Raw genomic sequence first — 22,217 nt, forward strand, 5'->3', positions numbered from 1 at the left:
AGGGAGCCCAATGTGGGACTCCATCCCCAGGCTTGGATCACGTCCTGACCCGAAGACAGATGCTCAACTGCTGAGCCACTCAGGTGTTCCTGGTGAATGAATTTTTAATGTATTGTTGGATTCAGTTTCCTAATAATTTTGCATCTATGTTAATCAGAGATATTGGCCTGTAGTTCTCTTTTTTAATAGTTTATTTATCTGGTTTTGGTATCAGGGTAATGCTGGTCTCATAGAATAAATGTGGAAGCTTTCCTTCCTCTTCTATTTTTTGGAATAGTTGAGAAGAATAGATATTAATTCTTCTTTAACTGTTTCATAAAATTCACTTGTGAAGCCATATGATGCTGAACTTTGGTTTGTTAGGAGTTTTTTGATTATACATTCAATTTCATTGTTGGTAGTCTGTTCAGTTTTCTATTTCTTCCTGATTCAGTTTTGGGAAGATGTTTATATGTTTCTAGGAATTTATCCATTTCTTTTAGGTTGTCCAATTTGTTGGTGTATACTTCTTCATAATATTCTCTTATAATCTGTTGTATTTCTGTGGTATTGGTTGTTATTTCTCCTTTTTTATTTTTATTTCTGCTTTTGTTTATTTGAGTCTCACGTCCCCTTTTTTTTTTTTTTTTTTTTTTTGAGTCTGGCTAAAGGTTTATCAGATTTTTTTTCTTAACTTTTCAAAGAACCAGCTCCTGGTTTCATTGATTTGTTCTATTGTTTTTTCAGTTTCTATTTTGTTTATTTCTGCTTTAATGTTTATTATTTCCTTCCTTCTACTGGTTTGGGGTTTTGTTTGTTCTTTTTCTAGCTCCTTTTGGTGTAAGGTTAGGTTGTTAATTTGAGATTTTTCTTGCTTCTTTATGTAGGCCTGTATTGCTATACACTTCCCTCTTAGAACAGCATTTTCTACATCCCAAAGATTTTGGACTGTTGTGTTTTCATTTTCATTTGTCTTTATGTATTTTTTTAATATCCTCTTTGAGGGACGCCTGCGTGTCTCAGTGGTTGAGCATCTGCCTTTGGCTCAGGGCGTAATCCTAGAGTCCCAGGATCGAGTCCCGCATTGGGCTCCCTGCATGAAGCCTGCTCCTCCTCCCATAAATACCTCCATGTATTTATGTTCTTTCCAGATTTTTCTTGTAGTTGATTCCTAGTTTCATAGCATTGTGGTCAGAAAAGATGCATGGTATGACTTCAATATTCTGAATTTGTTAGGCCACACTTGTTATGTGGCTTAACATGTGATCTATTCTGGAGAATGTTCCATGTGCACTTAAAATAATTTGTGTTCTGTTTTAGGATGGAATGTTCTGAATATATCTGTTAGATCCATTTGGTCCAACGTGTCATTCAAAGCCACTACTTCTGTGTTCATTTTCTGTTTGGATTATCTATCCATTTATGTAAGTGAAATGTTAAAGTCCCTTACTATTACTGTATTACTATCAATTACTTCCTTTATGTTTGTTATTAGCTGCTTTATGTCTTTGGGGTGCTTCCATGTTTGGTGCATAAATATTTGCAATTATTATATCTTCTTGTTGGATTATTCCCTTCATGATGTATAGTGTCCTGGTCTCTTGTTATAGTCTTCATTTTAAAGTCTATTTTGTCTAGTATTAGTATTGCTACCCCAGCTTTCTTTTTACTTCCATTTGCATGACAAATGCTTTTCCATCACTTCACTTTCAATCTACATAAGCTTTTTAGGTCTGAAATGAGTCTCTTGTATGCAGCATATAGATAGTCTTGCTTTTTTATCCATTCTGTCATCCTGTCTTTTGACTGGAACATTTAGTCCATTCACATTCAAACTAATTATTGACAGGTGTGTACTTAGTGCCATTTTTTGTTACTTTGTTTTATGATTGTTTTGTAGTTTTTCTCTGCTCCTTTTCTGGGGTCTTCACTCAGGGTTTGTTGGCTTTCTTTAGTAATATTCTTGGATTCCTTTGTCTTTATTTTTTATGTATCTATTACTGGTTTTTCATTTGTGGTTACCATTAGGTTTGTATACAACATCTTGTAAAGAGTGCATAAAAAAATAACATTCTATATTGAGCTGATGGTCACCTAAGTTTGAACTCATTTTTTACTCTTCCCCACCTCCTACATTTTGAGTACATGGTGTCATACTTTGCATCTTTTTATTTTATGAATCTCTTGGCTGATTTTTATAGATATACTTATTTTTACTACTTTTGTGCTTCCTACTTTTCTTACTCTTATGGTCTTTCCTTTCTACTCATACAGTCCCCTTTGACATTTCTTCTAGGGCTGGTTTAGCAGTCATGATTTCCTTTAACTTTTGTTTGGGAAACTATCTCTCCTTTTAGTCTGAATGATAGCCTTGCTGAACAGAGTATTCTTGGCTGCAGGTTTTTTTTTTCTTTCAGCATTTTGAATATATCATTCCACTATCTTCTGGCCTACAAAGTTTCTGCTGAAAAATTGGCTAATAGCCTGTATGTAACTGTTTTCTTTTCTCTTGCTGTTTTCAAAATTCTGTTTTCATCTTTATTTTTTGACATTTTAATTACTATGTGTCTTGATGTGGACCTCCTTGGGTTGGTTTTCTTGGGGGCTCTCTGTGCCTCCTGCGTCTAGATTTCTGTTTTCTTCCCTAGATTTGGGAAGTTTTTAGCTATTATTTCTTCAAATAAATTTTCTGCCTTCTTTTCTCGCTTTTCCTTCTGGGATCCCTCTAATGTGAGTAGTATTATGTTTGATGGTGTCACTGAGTTCCCTTAACCTATTTTCATGTTTTTTTCTTTTTCTCTCTACTATTCAGCTTGATTGCTTTCCATTACTCTGTCGTCTAGGTCACTGATTTGTTCTGCTTCCTCTAGTCTACCATTATTCTATCTAGTGTATTTTTAATTTCAGTTATTAAGTTCTTCATCTATGATTGGTTCTTTTTTATGTTTTCTCTTTGTTGAGAGTCTCACTGAAGTCCTCCACTCTTTTCTCAAGCCTAGTGAGAATCTTTATGACAATTACTTTAAATTCTCTATGAGGCATTTTATTTATCTCTGTTTTGTTTAGCTCTCTTGCTATGATTTTGTCCTTTTCTTTCATTCAGCACATATTCCTGGGTCTTCTCATTTTGCCTAACTCTGTGTTTGTTTCTCTGTGTTAGGAAAGTCAGCTATGTCTTGTGCTCTTGAAAGTAGTGGCCTTATGAAGAAGAGCTCCTGTAGTGCCTTTTTACCCTTCTCTTCCCTTACTCCCTTCTCCACACTTAAAGTATATGTTGTCATATTTTACATCTTAATTTTTATGTCTAATTATAACTATTTCTTTTCTACTTAAAGAAGTCCCTTTTACATTTCTTGTGAGACCGGTTTAGTGGTGATAAATTCCTTTATCTTTAATTTGTTTGGGAAACTTTATCTCGCCTTCAAATCTGAATGATAACCTTGCCAGTAAAGTATTCTTGGTTGCAGGGTTTTTTTTTCCTTTCAAGCACTTTAAATATATCATACACTCCCTTTACCCCTGAAAAGTATCTGCTGAGAAATCAGCTGATAGCCTTATAGGTTTTCCCTTGTAGGTAACTTTTTAATTCTTTCTTGCTGCTTTTAAAATTCTCTTTAACTTTTCACAGTTTAATTATTGTGTGTCGTGGTGTGGACCTCATTGGGTTCATATTGTTTGGAATTCTGTGTTTCTTGGGTGTGAATATCTTTCTTTCTCTAGGTTAGGGAAGTTTTCAGTTATTTCTTCAAATAAGTTTTCTACACCTTTCTCTCTCTCTCTTCTTTTGGGACCCCTATAACATAAATGTTTGTTTGCTTGATGTTCAAGAGATCTCTTAATATGGCTTCATTAAAAAAATTCTTTTCTTGGGGCACCTGGGGGCTCAGGTGGTTAAGCATCTGCCTTTGGCTCAGGTCATTACCCCAGTGTCCTGGGATTGAGCTCCATATCAGGCTCCCTGCTCAGCAGAAAGTCTGCTTCTCCCTCTGATCCTCCTCCCTGCTTGTGTTCTCTTTCTCAGGTAAATAAATAAAATTTTTTTAAAAAAATTCTTTTCTCTTTTTCTGCTCAGTTTGTGTGCTTTCCATTACACTGTCTTCTAGGTTGCTCTAATCTATTGATTCTAGTGGTTTTTTTTTTTATTTCAGTTACTGTATTCTTAAACTCTGACTAGCTCTTATTAGTATTTTCTAAATCTTTATTGAAGGGCTTACTGAATTCTTCCACTCTTTTCTCCAGTCCACTGATTATCTTTATGATCATTACTTTAAATTCTTTATCAGGCATATTGCTTATCTCGGTTTCATTTCATTCTTTTTCTGAGGTTTTTATCTTTTTTCTCTCTTTTGGAGCATATTGCTTGACTTTTGGTATTTCTATGGATTAGGCAGAAAGGCTACTTCTCCTAAAACTGAAGGAGTGGTCTTGTGTATGTTGTCCCCTCTGTAGACTCTGTTTGGTGACTATTGCTGGCTGGCTGGAGCTGTGGCTGTATATGTTAGTTTCTCTTTTAAGCTGTGGGGTTTTTTTATAGAAAGAAGAAAACATAAAGAAAAAACATTTTTTAAAAGAAGAGGAAAAGAAGAAAAGCAAAAGAAAACAAAACAAAAAAACCCCAGGGGGATCCCTGGGTGGCTCAGCGGTTTGGCGCCTGCCTTTGGCACAGGGCGTGATCCTGGGGTCCCAGGATTGAGTCCCACATTGGGCTCCCTGCATGGAGCCTGCTTCTCCCTCTGCCTGTGTCACTGTCTCTGTCTCTGTGTGTGTGTGTCTCTTATGAATAAATAAAATCTTTTAAAAAATTAAAAAATAAAAATAAAAAACCAAACAAGACAAATTTAAAAAAAATAAAATATTTTTTCAATTAAAAACAAAAATATGGCTTATTTTCTGTGCCCCAATACCACAGAGTAGTTGTGGGCTATTGTGGGCTTATGGATCCTAGGCTAGCTGAGTTTGTATGATCACTGTAAGCCAAACCCTCTTCTGGTCTGGGCTTTTATGGTGAAGGGGGCGGGGGGAGAGAATCCCAGCTGTTCTTCTGCCATTTTAAACTATGGCTTTTTTTTTTCTGGGTCCCATTGTGACCAGGGTTGGTGTGGTCTTGCAGACCCTGGGCTTGCTGAGATCAAAAGCTCCTGGTGATGACCAAACCTGCCAGTTATGGCATCCAGACCCACCACTTACAGCATCTGGATTCTGTTCCTTTCTGGGCTTTTAAGGTGGAGGCAAAGAGAATGTTCCCACCGCTACTTAGCCATTTTAAACTTGGCTTTTTTTTTTCCTGTGCTTCAGCACAGCTGAGGCTAGTGTGGGCTTGTGGACCCTTAGCTTGCTGAAGTTGCAAGCTCCCTGTGAGGACCAGATCTCGCCGTTATGGAATGTGGACCCTGTTCCATTTTAGGCTTTTAACGTGGTGTGAGAACATAAACTGTGTAGTTCTCCAATCCCCTGACTAGGAGAACATTCCTACAGCTCCTCCACTACTTGGCAGAGTTCTAGTGTTGTGTCTTTTATATGCTAGTTGCTCTTTAAAACTGTGGCTTTTTTTCTGTGCCCAAAGACGGAGGGATCTGTTCCGAGTTCCTCAGTACTATCCATCCCCACTGCTTTTCACAGTGTGGGTACAAGGGTCCCCTTTGTTACTGTGACTCTGTCTTGCTGTTCTCTCCATCTTTGATTGTTCAGAAGCTGTTCAGTCAGCCCTCAGTTCTTCAGGAGGAATTGTTCTATTAATAGGTATAATTCACTGTGTTCTATGCAGGAGGTCAGTTCAGGGCCTTCCTACATTGATTGCCATCTTGTGCTGGAACCTTGGGCTTTGCCTTTTTCACTTAAGAATATGTCCTGGAAATCACTGGAAGAAAGATCTTCCTCATTTGTTTTACCACTGCATAGTACTCCATTGTGTGGGTGTCCCATAGTTCATTCTGCCAGTACAGGTACAGGTGCCACAGAAAATGGGCTAATGTCACCAATAGATCAGTATCTTCATCTCTATATAGGCTTCCTGGTTCTTTACAAGATCTTGTGATTTTAAGCAACACTGCAATGATTAATCTTTTTTGTATCATTAGACGTATCTGTTTAGTGGGATTACTAGGGTGAAAAGTAAGCATACATGTAGTTTTGTTAGACATCGCCAAATTCCCCTCCAGGTAGGTTGTGCCAAGTTTGCATTCTCACCAGCAATGTTTGTGAGTGACTGTTTCCCCCCAGTTTCACCAATAGATTATGTTGTCACATTAATTTTTGCCAATCAGGTCATAAATGATTCCTCAGTGTTGTTTGCATTTCTCTAATTATGAGTAAGTTTGAACAGTTTTTCTTAAGTTTAAGCAACATTTTTATGCATTTATTGGATGGTCTATTCAATGCTTTTCCTCCATTTTTCTACCAGGTTTTTGTTCTTTTCTTTATCTCTCAATTTTGAAGAGGTATTTATCTACTAGTGATATTAGTCCTTTGTCCATGGTACATATTGCACATATTTTCTCCCAATTTTTGAGAAAATTTGGGCATGCAAAATATTTACTGTTCAGATTTATCAATCTTTTCTTTTCTGCCTTTGTATTTTGAGTCAGAGATAGAAAGCCTTTTCACAGTCTGAGGTTAAAGAATAATTCACCCCTATTTCCCTCTAGTACATTTGTATGTTTCATTTTTTATGTTTAGGTCTCTGATCCATTAGGAGCTTAATCTCATGCTTGGTGTGAGGTATGGATCTAATTACATAGTTCTCAACCAGGAGCAATTTTGTCTCCCTAGGGGACATTTGGCAGTGTCTGGAGACATTTTGAGTTGTCAAAACTACAGGGAAGAGTGCTCCTGGCATCTCTTGGATAGGGGCCAAGCATGCTGCTAAACATCACATAGTGCCCAGGACAGCCCCCACAGCAAAGAATTATCTGATTCAAAATATCAATAATGCTGAGGTTGAGAAACTCTGATGAAATGTTTTCTTTTACCAAGTGGCTACCCAGTTGTTCCAGCATCATTTTAAAAACTCCCATCTTTCGCCTCAGTGTTTTGGGATACTACCTTTATCGTAGATTATGTTTTCATATATATTCAGGTTGATTTCTGGACTTTGTATTCTTTCCTACTGTTATATTTTTATTTTTTTCTACTGGTATATTTTTCTATTCATATATTAGTACCACACTAATGTAATCATAAAGGCTTTAAAGATATTTTAGTGCCCAGTAGAGTTACTTACCCCTTATTGGTTTCCTTTGTCACTGTTTTCCTGGCTATTCTTGTATGTTTGTTTTTCCATAAGAACGTTAGTATCAATGGGTCTAACTCCTTTTAAAAGAAAGCTTATTGGTATTTTTAGTGAGATTGCGTTAAATTTATAAATTAGCTTAGAACTGATCTGCTTATAATGCTGAATCATTCTTTCTAAGAATAGGGGACATCCTTCCATTTGAGAAAGTCTAATTTTGTGTTTTTTAGGAATGCTTTATAGTTTTTCCCATACAGGCTTTGCACATTTCTGGTAAATTAATTTCTAAGTATTTAATCTTCTTTGTTATTGCTGTAAATGGAGTTTTCTCTACTATTAGGTCTTTTAACTGGCTATCATTTGTGTAAATGAAGGGTATTGATTTTTGTGTGTTTGTATCCTGCTACCTTACTGAATTCTTTTAGTGTTTGAGTTAGTTTTATCATTGATTCTTTACCAGAAAAATCCTATAGTATCATATCATCTGCAACTAGACATAGCTTTACTTCTTATCAATTCTTATGCCTGTAATTGATTTATTTTGTCCAACTGCATTGATTAATCTTTCTAGTATAATGTTAATTAGTAGCAGAGATAGTGAACATCTTTGCCTTGTTCCTGATTTTCGTGGAAATGCCTCTAGTGTTTCCCCATTAAGAGACTGGCTTTAGGACTAAGGTATATATATTTAATTGTGTTAATGAAGTACCACTCAGTTTTTATTTTCTCGTCTTTCTATAAAGAATAGGTATTGAATTTTGTAAGGTCTCTCTAGCATCTATAATCATATGGGGTTTTTTCCTTTAGATCAATTAATATGGTATATGACACCAATAGATTTCTTAATATTGAACCAACCTTCCATTCTTAGAATAAATCACATTTAGTCATGGTATAGTAATTTATTAATGTGGTAAACTATTTGCTAACATTTAATTTATTTCCACATTAATAATCTGAATGATACTGGTCTATAGTTCCCTCCCCCTCTATTCCTTCTATTCTGTACCTTCATAAAATCTTCATAAAAGAAATGGAGAAGTTCTACTTTATTTTCAATATTCTGAAACTATTTATAGATTATTGGAATTATCTGGACTTGGAAGGTTTAGTAGAATTCCTCTGGAAAACCATCTGGGCCTGAGATCATCTCCTTTGCTACCCTTGAAGGAGGAGGATTCCCAGATGGGCTTTAAAATTGTGAGATAAACCTTGAATTTTCAGCTGACAGTGGGTTTTAAGTTAAATTGGCTGGTGAGTTTCCTTTGCGTTCCTTTTGGAGAACTTCTGATTTAAATTACATGTCAAGAAACTAAGCATCCCCTCTTTCCACTTGGAAGAGCTATGAGGCTACCTTGGAGCCATCACCAGATATAAACAGACAGAGGACACTGTACCTCTTGAAAATTTAAAATATTCCAATGCACCCTTAGGATTTTACTACAGTGCCCTGGAGAACCTCATCACACAGCTTGGGAATCACAGGTATATACCCTCACAGCCTTTTTTACTATGCATGTATGTATGTATACACTCCTAGATATTTTTGAGCTCATACCATACACAATTTTATACCCTATTTAAAAATCTCCGATAAAATATATACATTTTCCATGTCATTGAATATTCTTTTATAACACTCTTTTTGATATTATAGTCTATCCTATGAATATATCAGAAGTTATTAAGTACCTACTTTTGGATATTTAAGATATTTGTAACTATTTTTCCTGTTCTAAACAGTACTTTGATGAATATCCTAGTGAATAAATCTTAGCATTGTCTTAGGATAAATTCCTAGACATAGAATTGCTAGATCAAAGGGTATGAATATCTTAAAGGGTTTTTTTGGTAAAGATTTTATTTTTTTAAGTAATCTCTACACCTAATGTGAGGCTTAAACTCACAACTCCAAGATTGAGAGATTCATGCTCCACTGACGAGCCAGGCAGGCGCCCCGTCTTATAGGGTTTTTTTTGCCACTTTTATTTATTTTTTTATTGAAGTATAATTAAGACACAGTGTTACATTAGTTTCAGGTGTACAACAGTGATGTGTCAAATCTATCCTACATTATGCTATGTTCACCAAAAGTGTAGCTACCATCTGTCACCATACAACACTATTACAATACCATTGGCTATATTCCCTATGCTGCAGCTTTTATCCCCATGACTTACTCATTCCATAATGAATGGAAGCTTTTACCTCCCACTGCCCTTCACCCATTTTACCCATCTTCCCTTTCCCTTCCCTCTGGCAACCATCAGTTTGTTTATGGATCTGTTTCTGCTTCTGTTTGTTCATTTGTTTTGGTTTTTAAAGTGAAATCATATGGTGTTTGTCTGACTTATTTCACTTAGCATAATATAATCTCTTATAGTTTGATAAATATTGGGAAATTGCCCTCTAGAAAGAGTGTAACAACTTATACTTCCTCCAATCTTATATGGGAGTATATGTTATAGGCTTTTCATTTGATGGTTAAAGAGTTTGATTATAAGTGATTATGAATATAGATTGAGATATTTGTGTGTTTTAGGCACTATACCGGGCACTATTTCATACACATACAATTTAATTGTATTTACATAACACTGTATTAAATCTTAACAACCCTGTAAAATTGACGTCATTATCCCCATTTTACAGATGAAGAAACTGGGACTCAACTTTTTCAAAATCACACAACCAAAAAAAATGTAGAGCTGGGATTTAAACCTAGTTAGACTCATAATCTTAGTACTAGATCACTGATAATTCATGAAATTGATTGGCTATTAACAATGATCATGATGATGTCTAATACATGTTGAGTGCTTATTATGCATTAGGTACTATTTATATATATTAACACATTTAGTCTTTGTTTCAAATTTATAATGTACTATTATCCTTGAGACACTGAAATGATTAACTTGTTCAGGGTCATACAGCTAATAAATGGTAGAGCTGGTATTCAAATCCAGGCAGTTTGATTTCACAGTCTGTACCATTAATGACCAAACTACAGTATGACAGTTTGCAGAGTTGTGGAAGACTGTGTATCAGAATCTCATTATGAATGCTTTTTTTCTATTGCTAAGAAAATGTCTGTCCAGCAATTTGGTGGCAAATTTCCTGTCCCTATAATTGCAGCCTTTTCTCTTGCAGCAATATACAGCCCTTGTAAGCTTGGTGCATAGAACTGTGTTCTATTCTGAGTCACTTCCAGGTCCAAGGGATATAACTTGAATGAGAAAATCTTCCAGTGAAATTGGTGACCCAAACTCAATTAAATAAATGAAACAGTATTTCTAAGTAATTGGGGAGATTTTAAGTATTATCATCTAAGATCACTTTCTGGTTTACATAAGTATGATCTAGACTCCTCCTCTTATTGACATTTGTTGGGTAAATGAAGGAACACCCTCATTGTTATTCATTATTTTAGGCTTTTTCCTGTAGCCTACTTTGGTATTTAGATGTTATTAAAAATTATGAAGATTATGACAAATGGTGATATTTTTATGTCATTTCTGTAAATGCTCAACATTATTCTCTCCCACCTGCCCTCCTGAAAAAACAACTTAATGAACCAAAAAACATGTTATAATGAATGGAAAAATATTTTTGGCATTTTTATGCAGAAAATGCCTCATTAAAAGCAAATGCTTTAGCAAGCAGATTTGAGATTAATAAGAACTTTTGTCAAGCAGGGGCTTTTACAACAAATCACTAGCATGTGTAAGTGCTCTATATAAAGACCTATAAAGCCCTAAGAGTCTCTCACCTTCCTTTCTTATCCCTGGGCTGCACTGCAGCAATGTAGTTGAGTGTGACATGGCACTGAGTGGACTCGATGAGCCTGAAGGACATGGAGCCTACCATGCAGCCACAAGTAGGAAAAATATCTGTGTATTGTTCAGTGTCATTCACTGTTTTGTCTGGATATGTTAGTTCTAACGCAAATTCATTTAGATGAAGCCTGTTCTCAGCTGGATGTTTGGCATCATGCAGTCCAAATATTTTGCATCTATTTTGTATATTGTAAAAGCCATAAGGGTGCAGGGTTTATTACTATACATACAAACTTAATTTCAAGAAAAACCTCAACTTGGACCCACACTTGTAACTTCTTTAGACTTTGGGCCTCAAACTGTAATGACAAGGGATCCAGCCATACCAGCAGCCATATAGGCTGATTTGGTCACGGAAGTCATAGCCCCTGACTTGAGCGATGCCCTCCTCAAATGTACAAAGTGCTCACCTATCCCCACCGAGGCTTTACAAAGCACACTTGTGGTGATGGTGTTTGTAGGTGTTCCAAGCTGGGCTTAGCTTCATCTGTAATTCATACATGGGGCTTGGGCTAAGTTATAGCCACTTCCACCCAGGGAAAGCAGAAATCAGCAGCAGTGATGAAAACACACCGATAACTGCTTACCCTGCAGAACTAGCCTCCCTTATTGAATAGGGAAGCATAAGATAATGACATCGCCCATCTTCAAATGGTGATTTTTTTCATCCACACCAAGTCATCTACACTATCACCTGACCAGTTACAGTTAACATTAATTGAGGTCTTACTCTGTGCCAGGCACCATGCTACATTCTTTCCATGCCTTATCTCTCTTAACTCTCAAGGTTGATGAGCTAGATGCTATTAATATCGCCATATTACAGATGAGGGAACTGAGGACAAAGAAGCAACTTGCCCTAAATCTTTCAGCTTATATGCAGAAGAACTAGTATTTGAAGCAAAATATTCCCCCTGATTTTAGAGCCCTTGATTATTATTGCCTTGTTCTGCATTATGCAATCAGGTAACTAAAAAAAATACTTCTGTAACCCTACTCTATTCCCCAAAAGAGGCATGAATGAAAGAGGAAAAAGAATCCAGTCTTTCTCAAATGCCTATAACTTGCTCTCTTAAGTGGCCTAGCCTCCTCTACTAGGAGGAAGGAAATGGATTCCCAAGACCCACTCATGCTTCCTGATGAGCAAGGCCAGGGCTTCTGGCTGGCCACCAAGCTCACCGTTAAGAAGTGCCGGTCCTTAACTTCACGCCTCCTCTGGCTGTGAGCTGGTGGATAGGCTGGCAGTGGAGGAGCTGCTACAGAAAGGGGGGCAGCGGCTCTCTGCTCCCGGCGATCACTTCGGCTCCGGTGTTCTGGGGGTAGAAAAAGCAATAATACAGAAACATCCTTGGCATTTTCCATTTTTCTTTCCCCCTTGGGAGGGTAAGCAAAAGGCTAGAAAAAGTAAGTTTTTGCTAATCTGGCTCACCTATATACCACATAAGATTTTCAGCATGATTTCAAACTAAACTTCCACTTCACATTAATATGAAGACAGGCACTTATATTTTAGTGGGTCCATCTCATAATCTTTGTACAAGATGGCTCACTCTGAGTTTGGAAAAAGCAGTATATTTTCAGCATGCCTCATTTCAAAACTACATGAGCCCCCCCCCCCCCAAAGTCTAGAACAATGCTGGAAGATTTGCTGCCTTTGATGCTAGAGTGGATGGTAGGCACAGACATGCCAGAACGGCCTGGGGAGTGGCAGGAACAAGTGCTCACAGCCATCCAGGAGGTGACGGGAGTTGGCTCACACTGGCTCACAAGTGCTGACTGCTTTGTGCTGAGGAAGTCAGCAAGCCAGTTTTTATTTTATTTTTTTATTTTTATTTTTTTAAAGATTATTTATTTATTTATTCATAGAGATGCAGAGAGAGAGAGACAGAGACACAGGCAGAGGGAGAAACAGGCTCCATGCAGAGAGCCCGACGCGGGACTCGATGCAGGGTCCCCAGGATCACACCCTGGGCTGCAGGCAGCGCTAAACTGCTGCGCCACCGGGGCTGCCCAGCAAGCCAGTTTTTAAACTCTTGGTAGCTTGAAAGAGGCCACGGTGGAGGTATTTACATCACAGAAATTAATGAGTGTTACAAATCAGGGCTTTTATTTATCTTTCTATCATATATCCATTTATCTATCTATGTTTTCTTTTCTAGAGAGCCAGTGACCGGCACACCATGGCAGCCATCTAAGCTTTGTCATTTGTAACACTCAGAGGGCTTTGAAATCCTAGGCTCCTAGAGAAAGTAAGGGAATCCCAAGGATCAAAGTTGTCTGATTTAGGAATAAAGCTACCCCTGGGGAAAGCCAAGAAGTTTCTATTTGGGGGATGAAGTGGTCCTGCCTTGGTAACAAGAATCACTCAGACATGAAGAGCACAGTTTAGGAACTGGGTGCCTCCGTGAGCTACAGAGTTCACCCTGCCTGACACACGGGCCAACACTAATGGCCACCCTGCCTGCAAAATCCAGCCTGCATTCATGCCCAGGGCCTGAGATCTTGTGACACCCCCCCACATACACACACACAATATGACCAAGATACAAAGTCACTTTACAGGGCCTCTTTACTAAACTGCCTCCATAGCCAGTGCGTATCAGAAAGACCTTTTGAGATAAATGTCTTCCTTGCCAAAGTGCCTACCTCCAGTGCAACCCTCTTTTTTCTTTGCAAGCAAACGTGGGCTTTTCTAAATGGACAGTGTAAGGCAAGAGTTACATTTTAAAATTCCTAATGAGGAGTAGAATACAGGTATCACTGGTGAGGAAAAGGTTGGAGGACAGGAGTCAGTAGGGAGACATCAACTTAATTTCCCATTTAGTTGCTCCCTTCCTACACTTTCTTAAATCTCTCTCTTTCATTTGCCCTAGGCTGGGAGGAGGCACACTAGATTAATGGCTCCCTAATAATACTTTTTTTCTGGCATTGTGGTAGGGAGAACATTCATCTGTGCAGACTCTTGCTCCTTATTCCTTTAGACCACTGGAACTTAGACCTCAGCCCTGAAACTTGAAAGAAAATATAAAATAAAAATATCTCTTTAGAGCTACTTAGCTCTCCCTGTCTTACAAACATAAATGATGGTGTCATTTAAAGCTATTATTGGCTCTGAGTATAAAGAATTGCTAAGAAAAAAGAGGAATCAGATGCTAAATAATATGAAATCCACTGAGGTGCAACTTGCTCTGGGTAGCCTTCTCTGAAGCTCCTTAGCATGATTTAGTGCCTTTCCTCTGAGCATCCATATCACTGTGTTGAAATTACCTGATTACTTGTCTGTCTCCTTCACTAGACAGGCATTCCTTGTGGACAGGGACCAAATATTTGTTATCGCTCTCTGAATCCTAGGTTTAGCACAATGCTTGGGCCTCAGTAGGCTTTGTTGAGAGATTTGCTATGGAGCAGATCTTGAAAACAGCCAGTTTCTAGGTTCTGATCTCAGTGCCCCCCCCACTCTAGCTTTCTCCTTCTAGCCTCATCTTCAAAAGGAGCACAGCGCTTCTGCCACCACAGCTTTGCTCGTCTGTGCTTCATTAGCCACTCACTCCTGGTGGAAGCCAGGATCTTCCAGCTGTCCAAATAGAGAACCCCCAGGGAAGCTCACTGCGGCATTTGCTGAGCAAGGTCGCTGTCTGGTAGGTATTACACATGACCACCAGATGGCAGAAGTGGTATTCTGATGAATGCACCACTAAGCTACTGTTTCTTGGACAAGGTTAAAAAAAAAAAAAAAAGTCACTTTCTAATTTTAATTCCACACTGCATGTTTTTAATTCTATGATGCCTATAACTCCTGTTTATGGCTCTCTGCAGTGCTATTAAAACTACTACACCCAAGATTTGCTGTTAAGACAACCTCAAAGAAAGCCAGTCTATGGATGACAACATGCAGCTCCACAGTCTTCCTTCCCAAACCCCAGGAGGCCTTATATCCCTCTCTCAGCCCCCAGGAGGAAGTTCTGAGAAAATTGATATTGGCACTTGCTGTTCCTCAGTTCTGTCATTAAGTCCAAACCCGACAACACAGTGAAATGTGATAGCTTACAAGCAGCTTAATGTTATCTGGTTGAATCTGGAAAAATCTAATCAGGGATGACTTATGAATAATAATAAAGGGATAAAAATAATTATGTCTAAAGGGCTCACGTAACTCAAGCTTTCTGATGATGGGATCAGAGAAGGTATTTAGTGAGAATGATCAAATTCCTCTGTCATCATTCTATGCCCTCAATGCTCAACCAGTTTTCTACAGAATTTGATTTACTTACACATACATTCATTGAGGACCTACTCTATGTCAGGTTCATGTTAAGTGATTTGAATAAAAAAATTAATAATACATCATCCTAGCTCTTGAGTTGCTCATGGATTAATGGTAGAAGACAGGCTTACAAGAGGTTAGTGATGATATCAGCTTATAAGTGGCACGACTGTGAGGATGCAAAAGACATTATTATGGGAACAGTGCCTAATCGTGGCTGCAAAGGAATGGTGAATATGTTAAGATTTCCAGAAGGTGGCTTGCACTAAAAATTTGGTAAAGAAGGACTTTTTAGCTAACTATAAGATCGAAGTGACTCAATTTATTTTATTTTATTTTTTTGTCATTTTTTAAAAGATTTTATTTATTTATTCATGAGAGACACACACACACACACAGAGGCAGAGACACAGGCAGAGGGAGAAGCAGGCTCCATGCAGGGAGCCTGACGTGGGACTTGATCCGAGGTCTCCAGGATCACGCCCTAGGCTGAAGGCGGCACTAAACCACTGAGCCACCGGGGCTGCCCAAAGTGACTCAATTTAAAAAAATCAAAGTGAATAGTAAAAATGCCAGAGATATTCTAGAGAATACTGGTCATCAGTCTTTACTACGAGTGTCACAGTATCTGCTACCAATAATCAAGGGGAATTTTTATTTTTTATTTTTTTGTATATTTTTTATTGGAGTTTGATTTGTCAACATATAACGCCCAGTGCTCATCTCGTCAAGTGCCCCCCTCAGTCCCTGTCACCCAGTCACCTCATCCCCCTGCCCACCTCCCTTCCACTACCCCTTGTTCATTTCCCAGTTAGGAGTCTCTCGTGTTTTGCCACCCTCTCTGATTTTTCCCACTCATTTTCTCTCCTTTCAAGGGGAATTTTTAGAAGCACTTGCATTAGGGATATTAGTAGGTTAATTCTTTCATTAAAGGGGGAAAAGACTAGGGATATGGGAAAAGGGAGAAGCCATAAACATATGGAAGAAAATAAGCTGAAAACAAATGTGTCCTTTATCCATCCTCACAGTGACGTTAAGATGTTTTATTTGAATTGTAATACCTTTGGAAAATACCCTTCCTTAAAGGAGCACAGGGGATTCAGAACAAAGACACTGAATGTACAGATACCATCTGTCTCTACAGCAAAAATCTAAAGGCCAAAAAAGCTGGCGTGCCAACTTCTGATACCCAACTTAGGGGGCTCTAAAAGGGTGATGCCAGTTTTTAATCTCCTTGTCCTAACTACAATGGTTTTAAGTCACTGAAAAGTAAGAGAAGGCTGTTATCTTCTACCTTGCCTGCTGTATGCCGATCTCTGGCTTTCTCAGGACTGTGAGAGAAAGAGAAATAGAAATATTTATTTTCCTAGGACACAGTGTATGGTGAGGAGGGAAAAAAGCTCTGGCTGAAGGTCTGGAGGCCTGGATCTGGGTCTTGGCACTCCACCTAATGGGCTGCCTGTTACCCTGAGCAAGTTTTCTGACCTCTCTAGGCCTCCAAGTGCTCTGCTATAGAATGGACCAGATCACTGGTTCTCAACAGGAGCACATCCCCTGAGGGAAGTTCTGGTTGTCTTCTAGTGTAGTCATTCCTAGGCATTTGTATATTACAAATATTATAGATCATTTTCCTTTTAAATTCTCATATTTAGACCATGGTGCTATTTCTATTATGTGTATAAACAGGTATATTACCCATGAATTTCATTTCAGTGTGAAAAAGGGAGCATTTTAAAGTACTTGCTATAACAACAGGAGGTGTTGGAACCGATGGGATGGAGAACAGCCCCTAGATGGGACAGGCTCTGAGTTCTCTCCCTGAAAAGCCCCCCAAGCCCATGATCAGTTACCTCTGCGCAGGGCTTGCAGGCTCTGCCGGGCATGGCGATGCAGTTCCTCCACGCAGGGTGGCCTTGTGGCTGGGAGGAAGATGTTTCTCTGCTGGTGCCATGGTGCACGGTAGTATACACTCAGCTTACTCTCAATGTCCAGGTTGGATACAGCTGCAAGACAAAGATAGAAATGGGGCATTATACATCACAAGCTTTAAACTGTGCATCTGGCAGACCCTGGGGTGGGGAACAGGGCTGGAGGCCGGGTGGAGTGCAAGTCCAGAGAGCTGCATTCACAGTAAGAGCGCACTCAAGGTTGGAGAAAGAAGGTTTGTAGCTTATGGTATGGAAAGAGACAGCCTTTGCCCCCAAGCTAAGGGATGGGAGACCCCAGGACACCAACCATTTGCCTGTGACCAGCTTTCTTTCAACACCTCTTTGTACTCTGTGACACAGTCGCGCATCAACCTGGACAGACTCTTGTCCATCCATGCTTGGGAGTGGGACTGGAGAGGGGGAGTGGTCCTGCCTTCCAGGAATGCAGAGAAAAGCCTTGACTGTGAGTCAGAAAGGTCACCCTAATTCCAGTCTTTTGGCCACAGAGCCTCAGAATTATAGTTCTGCACACCTGCTCCTGATGCCCACCGGAACTTTGTAACTCCCTTGCTCTGCTTTCTGTCTCCTCTAATCCCTGGCCCCCAACCCTTACTATTTCACCTTATCCTGCCCTCCAACCTGCCAACTCCATAGCCTGCCATCTTTCGAAGCATTGCTCAGTTTCCTTAGTTTCATCTGGGGAAGAGGACAAGCACTGAAGAACCCATTACAGGGGTACTGGGTGGTAAGTGAGGAAACCACAGACAGTGCAGGTGAGGAGAAGGGTACTATCCTTGCAATGCATCCAAAACATCAGGGAAAGAGGCCTCGTTCCCCAAAACACACCCTCGGTCTTCATGTACATACTGAGCCTAGGATGGGGATCACCTATGAGTGACCCTCAGATAAATTTATCTTCAGATGAATTCTCATGGGAGGAGCTGGTCCTAGGCAGGAAGATTCTGGTTAGGAAATTACTACAGAGGAACACTTGGGCAGCTTGCCAGCCTCAGGAATGGTAAGAACTGGCCCAGAGTGCTTTACCTGCCAGACCTGCTATCCCGAACAGACCCCTGCTCCTCCCAGTCTCATTGTCTCCTTCTGCTTCTTTCCTTCTTTTCCCAAGTGGATGATTTGAGCATGTTCTGCCCAACAGTTTATTCCTGTACCCCAAAGAGTCTTGGTTCTTCTCCAATCCTTTTCTTTTTTGAAGTCTGGTTTACCATTTCACTTTGGGAAGCCTTACACAGAACAAGCTACTCCACAGATAAAGCATAAAGACAAACGGAAAAGGAGGGAAGATACTTTTGTAGAAAGGAAATAGAAGAAAACTGGGGAAGATGCAATCTTTTGATAATTAATCCCCTCTCCCCCTAGCCAGTAGTGCATTTATGGCAATTAGTTTTGGTTTTCTTTTCTTTAATTTTTATTTTATTTTTTGAGAGAGAGAACTAGCATGTGTGCTAGTGGGGTTGTGGAGAGGGGGACAAAGGAAGGAGAATATCTTACACAGGCTCTGTGCTCAGTACAGAGCCCAACACAGGGCTTGAGCCACAACCCTAAGAGCATGACCTGACCCAAAATCAAGAGTTGGACACTTAACCGACTGAGCCACCCAAGTATCCCTTGGTTTTGTTTTCTAATGCAGTCTTCAGTAGTCTTTCTTTTTCTAGAATAATGCATCAAAATCACAAGGACCACCAATAGAAACAGACATGTTTCCAAAGATGCTAAAGAAATATCACATGTACAGGGTCAAGGGAACAGTGCCATACCTATAAAACAGTGCCATGCAACAGAAATTTCTGGGATGATGAAATGCTCTATTAGCTGTGCCATCCAGTGTGGTAGCCACTAGCCACATTGGCTATTAAACAATTTTAATTTTTAATTTTTTAAAAATTTAAGTTTAAATAGTTATAAGTAGCTATTCTTTTGGACAATCATAATCATGAATACCCTTATATTCTCTTACCTTCAGCTACAAAGGAGATTACTCCCTTTGACCTAGATTTTTTTTCTTCTTTGGTGTTTAATATCTAAGAAGAATTCAGGCCCAAGGGTTAAAGATCCCAGGACTATCTTCCTGGATAGGGGAGAGTATTTTTAGGGCAGAGTTCTATGGGGCCAAACATAAAGGCAGCAACTTTTCTTCCTTGAGTTACTCTATAACCTTAGCCCTTTCCTTGGAAACCATAAGTGCATGGTGAACTAATCAGGGGTCACTGAGTTCTGGGGACAAGAAAACCTAGGAGGAATCACTAAGAGAGAAATCAGTCTCTTTAGGCCTAACATGAGGTGTGGGAGGCCTTGAGGTAGAAAGGGCCAGGCCATATCTAGATCAGAGCCTCCCTTCTCTCCTGAGTCAAGTAGTGAAGATTGCTAAGACAGAGGCTTTGTTTAGCTATCCTCAGAGGAATGCTCTGGTTCAGTGACCAAGACTAAAAAATCAGCCCCTGCCTGGCTGCCGAGGTCAACTGCCATGTAACAGGGCAAAAGTCATTATCAAACTTAGCAGAGGTGGGTGGGAATTCATGTGCTAGTGACAGCTGGGAGAAGGTACTGAATAGAGAGCTTGCCTGGGGAAAAGAAGAGGCCAAGAAGGTGGGCAGTTCCAGGAGCAGAGGGTCTCCTGAGCACCTCCTCTCCTGGGCCTATCCCTTCAAGAAAGAAAGAACCAGGGTTCAGGGCTGAGCCCAGGTGACTTGGGGATAGACTAGAAGACTTTTATAGTCCCTCGTTCCCACAGCACCAATGACCAGAACTTTAGGATGTTAACTTTTGATAGCCCCTCAGAAACCAGGTCAAGTGGCCATGGTTCCTTAATCTTAGTATGGGGAAGAGATGAGCTCCTGCTATTTATCTCAGTGTTCATCTGAAGAAACGACTCATCAGAAGTGCTTGTCAAAAACACAGATGACTGGGCTCCAGCCTAGACTTCCTGAGCCAGAATTTCTTACAGAGGCCCTAGTAATCTATATATTTGAAAAGTGCCCTCAGATTATTTTTTATCATGAGGCATCTGTGAGAAACAGAAAGTGTTATCTCATGGTGCCCTGGAATCTTATGTGAATGAAGGGAGATGGGCAACATGATGGGCAGTGGGATGAAACTGCCAAAAATGGAAACATCTATCCACAACCTGGAATGTTTTCAAAATAGCTCTTATGTCCTAGGCACAGTGCTGCCATGTAACGCAGAACAAAAGACACAGGAATTCTTGCCCTCCCGGAGTGTATGTTCTCTGGTTCTGTGCAAAATGGTTTTGATGGGATTGTGCCTGGAAGCAGTAGGTTGGGAGAAGAGTCCTCTGGCTGACTCCTCTGTTCTACTATTAGATCACTCACATTGTCTAAGACCTCTACACTTCTAAAGGCTCTATCACCAAAAAGATCAGTCTCCACTCCTCCATCTCCACCTTTCTACAATAGGTAACCCCAAGTTAAAGCATACATTAGCAATCATAAAATAAGTGTAAAGAAGTTCTGTAAAATTCTTTCCTCATTATCAAATATTAAGTTATTTGAAAAAAGCATTCTTTGATACCACTGCTTTGCTAATGCCCTAAAGACATTCTTAGTGTGCCTACTGGGCAAGCCAGTGCTGAGTTTCTGGGCTGCAAAACTCTGCCTGCTGCTCATGACTGTGGATTCGCAGATGCAAAGACTAACACAGGAGTTCCAGCACAGGCAGCCAAGTCATGGTTCCTGGGAAGAACCAGCTCTCTCAGTGACAGCCTCAGGACTAGGAATTCTCACCTCTCCCCATCCAGTCTTTTTCTTTATCTGCTGAGACGCTATAATGGATTTCTGCCATGCATTAGCAGGTGAACATTTCACTCATCAGTTGCCACAATTGTGTTTATCTCTTAGACGGAGAAGGGAAGGAAAACTCTTTAATCCTTTTGCTTTCAGTTTTGTCCTTTGGTTACAGAGCATTAACTAGTATTATGTGTCCATTGGAGGCAGACATACAGGCACTAATGCCGCTCTTCCAGGGGAAAACTCCCATTTTCCTTCTTAAAATTTATTCCTTTCTCTAAGTAACAGTTCAACGAAAGCTGAATACACTCATTCATAAATTCATTGCACCACTGCCATTTATTTCAAAGCTGTCCCACATCTTCAGGCTCACCATGCCCCCCTTTCTTCCCTAACAATTACACTGTGGCTCAGCCTTGGAAGCTAGTGGTCTTAGGACTCCCAGTGATGTTTGTTCTCATAAAAATGACACAAAGAGCAGCAATAAGGTTTCTCCTCTGCTTATTTGGATACATCGAGACCCCTGCCCCCACCCTGTGGGAGGCAGAATTCTAGGATAGCCCCCAAGATTCCTGTCCTCTCATGTATGTGCCCTGTGAATTACATTGCCTATACTCAGGGTGGTGGGGGACCACACAGGGTACAAACATGAGAAGACAGGCAATGGGGATTTTAAGATCCTTACTCTGTTGACTTTGAGTTAATCAAAAGGGAGATAATTTTGTTGAGTGTATCTGGCCTAATCAGCTGAGTTCTTAAAAAAAAAAAAAAGAAACAAGACAAGAAGCAGCAAAGACTTTCTCTTGCTAGCCCTGAAGAAACAGACTGCCACACTGTAGAGAAGGCTGTGTGGCAAGTAACGGGGGACAACCTCTAGAACCTGAGGTCCTTAGTCCTACAATTTAAAGGAAATGCATTTTGCCAACAACCACTGAGCTTGGGAGAAGCCCCCAGGGCTCAGATGAGAACTCAGCCCCAACCAAAGCCTTGATTGTAGCTCGGTGGGACCCTGGGGAGAGGACCCAGTGAAACTGTGTCCAGACCCCAGACCTGCAAGATAATAAATGGGTGGTATTTTAAGCTGCTAAATCTGTGATATGTTGTTATGCAGTAATAGAACATTAATACACCCTCCCACTATTTTACCTGCTTCCCTAGCACCAGTTGCTTGCCTTGTCTAGTACTTGTCTTCTTCCTTTGTTATTGCTCTTCAAAAAA

The 22,217-nt window shown here is 39.8% G+C and overlaps 1 protein-coding gene and 1 long non-coding RNA gene across 4 annotated transcripts in view; one reads left to right on the top strand and one right to left on the bottom strand.

Annotated features, from left to right (window-relative positions):
- NHS (NHS actin remodeling regulator) overlaps positions 1-22,217 on the bottom strand; it is a 346,591-nt gene that overhangs the window by 35,435 nt on the left and 288,939 nt on the right. For both annotated transcript variants that reach the window (XM_077889411.1, XM_077889410.1), the window contains exons 2-3: positions 17,161-17,313; positions 12,226-12,359 (exon numbers count right to left, since the gene is read on the bottom strand). In XM_077889411.1, coding sequence (XP_077745537.1) covers positions 12,226-12,359; positions 17,161-17,313 — 287 coding nt within the window. The remainder of the gene's footprint in view (positions 1-12,225; positions 12,360-17,160; positions 17,314-22,217) is intronic.
- LOC144308629 (uncharacterized) overlaps positions 1-22,217 on the top strand; it is a 65,369-nt gene that overhangs the window by 7,248 nt on the left and 35,904 nt on the right. The window lies entirely within an intron of this gene.

This window comes from Canis aureus, chromosome X, assembly GCF_053574225.1.
Source record: "Canis aureus isolate CA01 chromosome X, VMU_Caureus_v.1.0, whole genome shotgun sequence".
In the NCBI taxonomy this organism is placed as follows: Eukaryota; Metazoa; Chordata; class Mammalia; order Carnivora; family Canidae; genus Canis; species Canis aureus.